This window comes from Daphnia pulicaria, chromosome 10, assembly GCF_021234035.1.
Source record: "Daphnia pulicaria isolate SC F1-1A chromosome 10, SC_F0-13Bv2, whole genome shotgun sequence".
In the NCBI taxonomy this organism is placed as follows: domain Eukaryota; kingdom Metazoa; phylum Arthropoda; class Branchiopoda; order Diplostraca; family Daphniidae; genus Daphnia; species Daphnia pulicaria.
Genome location: NC_060922.1, coordinates 3,165,456 through 3,176,692, shown reverse-complemented (window position 1 = coordinate 3,176,692; position 11,237 = coordinate 3,165,456). Strand labels below are relative to the sequence as shown.

The window sequence follows — 11,237 nt, the reverse complement described above, 5'->3', positions numbered from 1 at the left end:
GTTCACTGGAAAGCATTGAAGGAAACATCTTCCAAGTCCAGAGATAAATGGGAAAAAGTTACCAAGGCAAGTTAGTCCTTCCCCTGAACAAATTCATCCTGATTGGAACTCTATTATATCTTTTTGCAGCTCAAAAATTTCTGCAAATGGGTTCAACTCTAATGGAAGTCAAATCAATGGCTGCAGTTTATACCAAGCAAGATTATGTCAAGTTGTCCCCACAGCAGATGGTGTCTGACTGAACACAGTTCTGAAAAAATGGCCAAGGAAGATATAATTATTTGGGTTGAAGCAGCAGCCAAGTCAACCCTAAATGACACCAAAGGACAAATCAACGTGGAACTTGAAATTGAGCTTCAGGGAACTGAAGCCAGACAGGCTTACGCAGACATTTTTCTAGTCTTAACGTTAGACACAACACTTTGTGACTGGAGTTTTCATTTGTGTGGTGGCATCATCTTCCCCTTGCCTAAAGCTGACATTGTCATCTTCAGCGAAGAGAATTTCGAGTTGAATAAAGACCAACGACTCCACACTGAACTGGCTGGAATGGAAAATGAGTGATGAATATCATCTTGCCATTTTAACACTTGAACCATGAACATCTGGAATTGGAACTGAAACCTTAACCTGACCCTGGAAAAAAAAGCTGTTGATGAATTCACCAAACTTCTCGTCAAATCCTACCTAAAAACTACTTTACCGTCCATCAAGAAAACGCAATTAAAATGTAAATTTAATTGCATTTGCACGATGAAGTAATTAATTTCAATCAAGTTTGTCCACTATTTTATTTCAGAGCTGCCGTTTGGATAAGGAAACCGTGGCCCTGCGGTTTCTTGTCATCGAGGAATCCTCGGTCACGTCGGTCTGTATTCTTTAACGACAAGCACTGCCACAAGAGTTAATCCCAGGCCCGCCAACTCATCTACTTGGCGAGTAAAGACTACAGATACAAGGTGTAAGAAGCCCTCCTCTTAAACAAAAATGGAAGTAAAAATAAGTGCTCAGTTTCCTTCGATGTCGAATCAGTAGCTCCACTCAGCTTTGCATTGGAAATAAGTCACCTACTTTCAAGGGAGTCTATTGATCAAAATTTTAGCGAATTTTCTTGATGTACTTTGTGATCAGTAGAGCTGATGAAAGGTCTCAATTCAGGTGACCATTGAAAAAGTGAATCCAACTAAATAACAAACCTCGTGATGATCATTTATAACAGGCTGATGGACCAATGGAGTGAAGAATGTGATCGACTAGCTGTAACAGCATCCGACGGATCAATTTTACCAGTTTCCTAGACCAGATACAAATTTGTAACTGTGCACCACCTTCATCTTTTGTCATCAGTAATTGCACAGGTACTCGTGTCAAACTTCAAATTTTTTCTATGATTGGTGTTTGATCTTAGTTTTATTTCATATGTAACGTTGTCACGTTGGATGTCGTCACAGCTTAGGTCGACTGATTCCCGTGCGTTCAGGGGTATCCCAACCATCAACAACGGAGTACGTCCTGTGGCACCTCTTCGGTTCTCCTTCGAGACGGGGACGAGACTACTGGATTTGCAGGTTAGGTTTTCTCGACGTTCATCGCTTTCTATTTCGCACTTCCTCCCTTTGTCAAAACATTTATTTTTCCAGTGGTTGCGTATTCCATCGCTGTCTCTTTGCTTTTCTTCAATGAGAAGCAATCTCTCCTACTCCTACTTAGCTTTTTAACAGGAAGATGTAGCGCTTGTAGGATGTAGGAATGTTTGCTAGTAATCGTTTATTCTCGGGGTATTATGTAAACGTTCTCCTGTTGTTGTTGGCGACTGGGTTTGGGAACTTATTTAGAAAGTTGTCTAACTTGTATTCTTGCATCACCAGAAGTCCTCGAGGAACGATTCTCTTTTTGTTTTTAAAGCGATCTAATTTAATCTGCTTAATTGAACCGGTTGAACTTGGGGTTTACGTTTATTGTGCTCACCATTTGTGAGTTAACCAAGCCAATTAAAAATTGCGTGCGCTTTTATAAAAATGAGTGAAGATTATTCGAAATCAAGTTGGTAGAACGCAGAACACGGTAGATTTCAGAATTATCTTTTCATTTGCTAACGATCAGTTCAACGTCCGCGAAACCTGTACCCACCGTTTTCATTTAGTATTTTGTGTACTCTAGTATATCATTGCAGGAAATCGATTTTTTTAAAACAAAGTGTAATCAAATTTCTGAATAAAAAAAAATCTATGCTTTAGCCTTTACTTATAGTCGGATGATGATCTTACGTACAACATCTGGATTATCCGTATTCCCTTAGTTGAGAAATAGATTCGCCCTCCAGCTTAGTTGGATCCCTTTTGACTCGGTGACGGAATCGGGACAGAATCCAAACGATGAACTCCACAATCAATCAACTGCAACGTAGGGCGCATTGGCACTATTTTTCAAAAGGAAACATTTCCAATGCCGAATGTATAGTTTGGGATGTTATATGATTGAAGTGGTTTGATTTCAGTGTAGTTCGACATCAGTTGTTTAGTTATGGGATACATCTAGTTAGTCAACAACTCACGACAAGTGTAAATTGGCCAAGTGTTTACCCCGGATGTGACAATACGTCAGAATTAAGGAAACTTCAAAAACAAGAGGGCAAGCTTTTATAGGCTCTTGTGCAATCTATTACAAACATTGGGAGCAGCGGTAATTTTACAGCAAGTGTTACGATAGAACTGAACAGGTTAAACTTGGGCAACGACAACGGCCGACACAGCCGTTATCGTACGCGAATGCATTTTTTTTTTTAGATATGACCGATATTAGAAAATAAAATAGTAGAAAACAGTTGTCTGCACAATATATGGTAACCAAAGTTCGTACCGATGAAAAAAAAAAGACAAAACACTTTTAGTCCGATCTGTACATAAATACGAGTAGATAGGGCAGCCATATTTTGCTGCTGTGTTGTTTCCTTCTCCTTAAAATAATGTAGGGGACTAGTTCTTTCTTTTCTCCGTAAACTTGTGCCGAATTCGTCAACGTTTCACTGAGACAAAGTTGGGTCATTTGTTATTTTACTATGATCTTTAGAGATTACAGATTTTCCCGCCATCAGAGCTTCCGCTGTAAGCAGCATTGGACGTATTGAAACGACCCACCCATCCGTTATTGCCATTACTGGAACCGTGAAGTATGACAGAAGGTGGTCCACTTGGTCGGATGCCATTCGCTGAGTGAAAACCCGGTACGATGCTCTGAGCGTAGCATACTGGATATTGTTGTTGTTGATGTTGTGGTTGGTGCGCTGGATGACATCCGAGGCTGGATGTGACACTAGATGTGCCGCCGTACGTAGAACTGGCGCTATTCCCTCCAACGCTTGGCACGGGACTCATAACGGGACCTCGGGAGTAAGGCGCTCCCGGCTGTATTACATTTTGTAAAAATTTCAGTTTTTAAATTGCGTTATTTTTAGATGAACAGTAATAATCAAAATAGCTACCTGGTGATAAAAGTTTCCACCACTTATGATTGGATGAACTGAAGCTCCACTTAAATTTGTTGATCCCGTATTGTTGCTCGGACCAGTACTTGAATGCTGTGATCCGCTGTGGCTTCCTAATAATTAGATTTTGCAATAAATAAAAATTCCTCAAGATTGCTAACTTCAAAAAATTATAACCAACCTGAATGACTCCTGCTTGTGAGCATAGCTCCATTGGTGGGAGGTAAAGTAGCCGGGATTGGTGGTGGTCCTCCAATGGAACTGCTGGGAGCTCCAACTGATGCCAGTCCTTCCCACGAACGCAATCTGTTGTGAACTTCTGTGAATGTGGGCCTCCTCAGAGGAACTTCAGACCAGCACTCGATCATCAAGGAATAAATTCGTGACGGGCATTCTGATGGGCAAGAGAGTAGCTGTCTAGAACGCACCATGTCGATGACATCTTGGTTATTGTATCCATAATACGGCTAAATAAGAGAAACATGAATTGATTATTGGCTATTGTTTACTAAGATGAAAGTAGCAGCCAAAACTTTGATTGCTGTACCTGTAATGCAAAACTGTAGATTTCCCAGAGGACAACGCCGAAGCTCCAAACATCTGATTCAATTGTGAATTTTCCGTATAGAATAGCTTCTGGTGGCATCCAACGAACAGGCAACATTGATTTGCCCTGGACACGGTAGTAATCAGACGAGTAAATGTCTCGAGACAGACCAAAATCGGATATTTTCACAATCAGGTTGTCACTAATCAAACAGTTTCTTGCTGCCAAGTCACGATGGACGTAGTGATGGCTAGCTAGATACTCCATTCCTAGAGGAAGCGAAAGTAATTATTTGTTTAAAATTCGAAGGACGCGATTGATATATGAAATTTATAATGGGAGCAAAAGTATACCGGCAGCGATCTGAATCGCAATGTATAGGAAATCCGATTGTTCCAGCGTACTCGCTGTTCCATCGTCACTTCCAGCACCAATTCCGGAGACCGAACCATCGCCAGCCGGTGAGTGAGCTACCAAAAATTCATGGAGATCTCCCTGTAACCGAAATTAAAACAGCGTTATAGGACAATAGAGTTCGATTAGAATTTGTTTGGGTAAACCAGGTCTCACCTGCGCCATGTATTCAAACAGCATGCATTGCGGTTGATCCCGTGTGACGACTCCTAATAGACATACCTGGAAAACCAAAATTGTTTTATCACCGTTTGACATTTTCGATATATTAATCAAATATTTACGATATTGGGATGACGCAATTCAGACATGAGCTCCACTTCACGGCGAAAATCTTGCTGGGTTTTCACCGAAGCGTTTGCTTTCAGCGTCTTGATGGCAATGGGCATCACACCACCGGGACTTATCAGATGATCGTTGGCGTAGCCTCGATGGGACGATCCCGCCTCGCTGTGCATTAGCTCTCCCTTGTACACCTACGTGAATAAAACTTTAAGTAAGTCTGACCTGGGTAAATTAATTTGATTTTTCTTACTTTGCCAAAAGCTCCTTCTCCGAGATCGTGCTGGAACCGCACAGCGTGTAAAGAGATCTCCGGGACATGAATGCGGCTGGGTGTCGACTGTCCTTGCAAAGTCGAAACCATGCTATTGCTACTTGGTGGCAAAAGGGCATTCATCTCCATTTGCTGATTAGACTGGCCGCCAACGCCAGCCAAACGGGCCATGTTGGATCCGGCCCCATTGGGTATGGGAGCGCCACAGCTGTACGGTCCCTTGATCATTACCGATGAGTTTTTGGCTTTGCATTTCGATCGGCGGACGCAGCAGACGACGAGAATGACAATCACAAGTAATCCGACGGCGGCGGCAGGAATAATTATGTACAGCCAGTTGATATCGTAACCCATAGCTGTTTCATTTGTCCAGAAAATTCATACATTTTAGCACGATGAACGCGATAGGTAATTTACTTTATCACGAATATCTTACAGCATTTGGGCAAAGAACAAAATTCTCTGCGTGGACGAGAGTTTGGTCCTTCCACTCCGGCAACGAAACACCAAGGTTGGACCTCGACACCACCCGGATTACGGCAATAATTGTGGCCACCGATTAGCTCAGAATGGTCGGCAGATTTCACAGCCGCTTGGCGGTTCCATGGCAGGCAGTCTTGCTTACTGGTCGTGCGGCTCGCAATTCCGCGGTAATCACGGCCATCTTCATTGTAACAGCTTTGTTCTGAAGCATCAAAACGAGCATAACAGTGTATATAGTAGGCTGTTGTTATTTGTCGCTTCTTTAATCCATACTACGGATTAGAGACAAGGATAATGTAACAATTCTTTACCTTCCACAATTTGAGCCATGTGAGGAATTCCAATACGGAAACACGTCTCACTGCCCTTGGACCCTATTGGCGGCAGCTTTTCACAATCAGGAAGCATGACCTGTTCCAATCGATTCGTGACAATGCAGCGTTTAAAAATTTTTACAAATGCCATAGTGTTTGCATGTAGGGAGGGAGGGAGAGGTAAAAGGAAAAAACGATTAAAATTAATGAGCCCGGATGAGGCAAATATAAATTACTCCGGAAGGTTATTGACCATTGGAGGCTGAGAGTATATCCTGGGAGTGGTCCTCCGGATTTTGGATAAAAGATGGAACAGAGCAGGGATTTTGACAGAAAATAGAGAGGCGATATGTTACCTGTTCTCCGATAAGCGGATGTTGCTTGGCGACGGCATATTCCATCCGGCAGATGTCGTTTTCCAATACCTCGCACTCATCACGGCAGAGCTGACGGGGCACGGGTTTACCCCCCTGGTCGTCGCAGAGCGGAAAGGCGGCGAAGCAGAGCGACGGCACGGCGAATTCAGCACAACTTTGCGACAGATCCCTGTTGAATGAGAATTAATTTCCCAAATGAATTAGTGTCGAAATTCATCGAGGAAAAGTCAACCTGCTTCATTGACTTACCCAGAATGTGCGATAACGGTGAAAGCGGCCGCTAATTTTTCCTCGACGATGCCTTGCGTCAGAGACGACTGGACGAAAATGGTGCGATTGGCTAGAAACTTGGAACACGTTGCTCCGCGGTACACTTGACAGAATCCTTCTAGCGGACCTTGTCCTGTTCGAACAATGAAATGAATTTCAGTTGAATAAAAATGAATCGGAAATTATTGTGATCTTCGAGCGGGACGTAGAAATGCCGGTATGTACGGTAATAACATTGCGATTCTTACCGTGTCCAACGTTGGTGCGTGGCAAGGAGCCTGGCATCGACGGAAACGAATTGGGGTGATCAACATCGTCGTCGCCTTCGTCACCGTCGCCATGGTCGTCATCTTCGTCTTCATCTTCGTGGCCGATTTTCGGATGAAACTCTTTGTTCGGCTGGAAATCTTTGGGAAGTAGGAGTTTGGGATCTTTGGGCACGAAATCCTTGGGCAGTCCGGGCAAACTGTAAAAACAAAACAAAAAACAAATCAGCACTCAAACTTGATCTTGATCTTCTTAGATTGTCTTTTTTTTATTATTATTGTGATCTTGTGTTATTTATAAATCTAAAAGCTGGATGGTGATAGTCTTGGATGACAGAATGGCGCGCGTGATATAGCCGGGTCGATCGGGCCGCTATAGGGGGAAAAATCGGCCCCCCACCCATACAAGTCGAGGCTGTCCGATTCTTTTTTACTTCCTCTTTTCCGTCCATCGCCTCCTCCACTTCCTCCCTCCCTTTTGGACGGCCGTTGTCGTTGAAAGCTTCGGCCATTTCCGCTCGTATCTCAACAAACAAGAGCCGTATATACACTAGACTGCGCTATCCTCCCAGCAACCTCTTGGTGCTCATCCCTCTCATGTTCTTGCTTCTTTTTCTCTCGTTTTCTTTTTTTCCTTTTTTTTTATGAGACAGGCGTCCGAATGTTCGGCCGAATGTTCGTCGCAACATTATGGGCTACTTCGTGTGTCTCACTAAGGAATACAACAAAGAAAGCTTCCGGCCTTTAATGCTCTGTTAACGTCTTTCAATTGTTGAAAAGGACTTTGGGTGTCATCGACTCTCAATGGACGAAGACGGCCCTTGTTGAAGTCGCAATAGCGAATCAGTTTCCATTCCGAGTGCTGGAAGTGGAGTCCAATTCGGGCCGGCAGCAGCAGCCCTATTATGCCCGTCTTGACTGTTAGACAGCTTCGGAACTAGTGGGAAGGATGGGGGGTGGGGAGAAGAGGAAACTTGGAAAATAGGAAAACGAAAAGCGAAAAGCGAAACGAGGAGAAAAATAGAGAGGCTAAGTAGTTTCTTTGAAAAAGATGTGTATCCACATGGCGAAAGATGGGAAAATAAAAAGGGGGAAAAGGAGTGAAACAAGATGAAGAGGACGAGCAAAAGGGAGTATAGACCTATGTATGTATGCACTGTGGTGAGGGGGTATGGGGAAATTATGCACGTCAGATATCACAGGAATAAGACGACTGTTGACGCTCGGTCGCATTGCGATTCGATTTGATGATGCGTGAATCGCGGCGCTGGCAGTCGTGGCATGCAACCGTCGCGTCGTCTTCCTCTCCATAGATGACTACTATACTATATATCGTCTTTTCTTTGCTTGCTTTTGCTTCCTCCTCTCTCCGGCCCTGTCGTCTCCCCCCTCCGCTTTTTTTTCCGCTCCAAAGTGGAGAAAGGAGGGAATCAGATGAGATCATAAGGAAGTATACACACTCTTTTCCTCCGATTCGACGACCCAAAGAACTCAGTTCGTTCAATTGAAAATCAAGTTTGCCGCTGCTGGAACTCTGGAAGACATCCAACCGAGCGGGGACTAGGTGGACTTCACTTTATACTTTACCCAGCTCTTATATTCCACGCTCGCTATATTGCATGCGTACAGCAGCAGTCTAGCTATTCAACGAGTCTGACTCTCCCCTTTATGTATATCTGTCAACTATTATACGGTTGAGGAGTGTATGCCTATCGATATTCTGTCTACATCGACATTGTGTCGCTATATATATCGACTTAGTTTACATGTAACGAAGAAATATATAGGCCCAGCATTATTTTTGAAAAGGAACTCTTTTTTTTCTTATTTCATATTTGTGTAACGAAAACGGAGGACAAACAATTTACCTGACGGGAACTCCCCCGAAAGACGGGAAGGATGGCTGCTGAAAGTTGGGTGAAGATGGTACTGGACCCGATTGACCCACTGGCGTGCCTGTGATTTGTTAAATAAAAATAATTGTGGTTCTAGAACGTGAAGTGGTTGATATAAAATTATCAAAATCAACTTACCCATACGGACGATGACGATGCCGGTGGACTCGACGCGTTCTTTGCCGTTGGAGGCTTCGCATTTGTAGTAGCCAGTGTCGTGGGTGTCGACGTCAGAGATGCGCAGTCTGCTGCCGTGGATGGACGATCCGGTGCGATACTTTCGGACGACCACCCGGCCTTTCTCCTCCAGGACGGGCGCTTCGTTTTTGTACCAGCGGAAGCGGTTTGGTGGCGGGTCGCCCGACACCTCGCACCGCAGTTTGACACTTTCACCACTCTCGCGAGTCGTGTTGCTCAATGATTTCAACATCCGGAGAGTGCCTGTATTTTGACAAGAACAACAACGTGTGAATCACCTTAAGTCTCTTTCAATATTTGCTCATTCGAACATGTGAACATATGGAAGATAAAAAAAAAAAAAAAATCTATCGTCTTTTTAAAAGTCTAATAGTCTCGTGAACTTGAATTCATTTGTCAAAGGAGGGTGTTTCCCCAACGCCCACAAGTGATATTCCTGTCCAAAAAAGATTTGACTGTCTAATCAGCAGGTGAGGGTTTTCGGGGCGCGGCTCTCTCTCCGACTTTGAGTGTATCCCCCGAGAGAGAATAAGTCAACCGATACTTGAGCTTTTGGTCTCTCGTCATAAACAGTTGCTTTTCGGTCACGTTGTGGCTGAGCGCGCGAACAATAGACGTGGCGTGCTGGCCACGTTTGCACGCCTTCTCCCGACCGCTAACGGAGCGTTCACGTCTTTTGTTTCGTACTTTTGTTATTTCCCCCATTTTTGTGGCTGCTTTTCTCTCTTGGAGCTACACGATCGATAAACACATGTAAAATATACAGATCCGATATATACCTGACTACCCAAAGTACGGCCGAGTACGGCCCTATGCGCGTAGATATGACAACAATAGAGGTGGTTACCGGCGCTCATTTGCATCTTGCTCCGAGTAAAAGAACGATAATGTACAGCGCCGTTTCATATTTCAAGATAAAGGGGCTCCTTCATTCATCGCTGCCCGACTGGCCGTCGCCCGGTTTCGAACATTACCGTCAGAATGAATCAAAAGAAAGAAAAAGTGATGGCGTAGTGCTGGTTGCTGGAGTTTTCTCGGCCCAGCGGCCATTGGTGCCAGGCGGACGGCGAATCGATTCGTACAACAAAAAAAAGGCGGAAAATAAAAAAGGAGAAAGACAGAAGCGGAGACGGTAAAAAGAAAGTAAGAAGACGAAGAAAAAAAAAAGTTCAACTGGATCGTAAACTTGTGCGATAAAACCTTGGATAAAGCGAGTTGGACAAGGCAAACGAAACATCAAGCATAATAGCCGGTTGTAACCTCCATCGATTTTTTTCCTTTTCTTTCTTTTTTACTCGACAGTCAATCCACATTATCCCTATTTGTTAGTCTAGCTATTTTTGCTCTTGTTTTTCTGATCTTTCTCGTTGTTTCTTTTTTCTTCGACGGTTAGCTTCTTCAATTCAATTCAATTACAGATTCGATTTTGAAGAACTTTTGTTTCATTTTGTTTCATTTTGTTTTTTTTCGAACAAAGATAATGCGAGCTTCGTTTTAAAGAAAGAGGTCAAACGGGCTTTCGATGGCGAGTCGAGTAGGTTGAGTAAACGCTTTCTACCGTGCCTGTCGCCACCAACGAATTCGGTACAGCCCCGACATTGTATTTATACAACGTGAATACGACCGGCAATATAGAGGGAGGATAATATCAAAGGAATCGCCCGGCAAGCGAACGGACCCAACGACAGCCGGAATAAGAGTAGAACAATATATAAGAACGGACGGAAGAAAAGAAAGAAAAAATAAACACGACGGGGACCGGGCGCGCAACTTAGTCAAGTATATCATCGTGGGCGTTATATAGTCACGGCGATGAAACAACAGCAGGACCGCCGGGGAGAGAGTAACATGTTTATCCGCCAACTTAGCGCGTGATGGTAGATGTATATATATATATGGCCTCTCGTCCAGCCCTGGCGGCTACATACACACATGACGCCATGTCGGAGAGAAGGAAAACTCTCGGACGACGACGACGACGCCTTTCCCCTTTCAAGTTCGCCTCCTTTTATAATATTTTATCGGATCATGACGAGCTCAGTCGTCCGCATTTTTCTTGCCTCTCTCTCCACTCGTCGTCAGTTATTTCAACCTACTTTTCGGCTGAAAAGAGACGCCTCGTCGTGCTGGGATATTGCAGCGTGCCGGAGGAAAAGAAAAAGGGCTGGCACTTGCGTGTCCCCTTATTGCGCCAGTTGTGTCCATTTAGAAGAAGAGGAGGAAGAAGAAGAAGACTTGAGATGAGATAAATCGTCGCTTGCCCATCTATCTCCCGGCCCGTTCTATCCTCGGTTCTATCTTAGCTATATAATAACGTCCCTACGCATCTAAACGCGTCCAGCTACACATCGAGCGACTAAATCTAAAAGCGCATCGTCCGAGGCGAAACCTCATTCTCACTCTTCTACCTCGACTCGACAGACTATCTTTCCC

General features: G+C 44.0%; 1 protein-coding gene and 1 long non-coding RNA gene across 3 annotated transcripts in view; one reads left to right on the top strand and one right to left on the bottom strand.

The window, feature by feature from the left end:
- The first annotated feature begins 131 nt into the window (after positions 1–131).
- On the top strand, positions 132–3,205 carry LOC124314309. The gene is made up of 5 exons (XR_006911106.1): positions 132–730; positions 800–961; positions 1,220–1,358; positions 1,452–1,568; positions 3,070–3,205. It is a non-coding gene; the product is annotated as an uncharacterized LOC124314309 (long non-coding RNA).
- The window catches only part of LOC124313978 (inactive tyrosine-protein kinase transmembrane receptor ROR1-like), a 109,692-nt gene continuing 101,080 nt past the window's right edge, over positions 2,626–11,237 (bottom strand). For both annotated transcript variants that reach the window (XM_046778895.1, XM_046778896.1), the window contains 15 exons: positions 8,745–9,047; positions 8,580–8,667; positions 6,694–6,911; positions 6,425–6,578; positions 6,155–6,344; positions 5,796–5,895; positions 5,438–5,686; positions 4,981–5,357; positions 4,730–4,921; positions 4,602–4,667; positions 4,385–4,526; positions 4,032–4,300; positions 3,666–3,951; positions 3,482–3,597; positions 2,626–3,404 (listed from right to left, as the gene is read on the bottom strand). In XM_046778895.1, the coding sequence (XP_046634851.1) occupies positions 3,066–3,404; positions 3,482–3,597; positions 3,666–3,951; positions 4,032–4,300; positions 4,385–4,526; positions 4,602–4,667; positions 4,730–4,921; positions 4,981–5,357; positions 5,438–5,686; positions 5,796–5,895; positions 6,155–6,344; positions 6,425–6,578; positions 6,694–6,911; positions 8,580–8,667; positions 8,745–9,047 (3,089 nt within the window). In that variant the 3' untranslated portion in view covers positions 2,626–3,065. The remainder of the gene's footprint in view (positions 3,405–3,481; positions 3,598–3,665; positions 3,952–4,031; positions 4,301–4,384; positions 4,527–4,601; positions 4,668–4,729; positions 4,922–4,980; positions 5,358–5,437; positions 5,687–5,795; positions 5,896–6,154; positions 6,345–6,424; positions 6,579–6,693; positions 6,912–8,579; positions 8,668–8,744; positions 9,048–11,237) is intronic.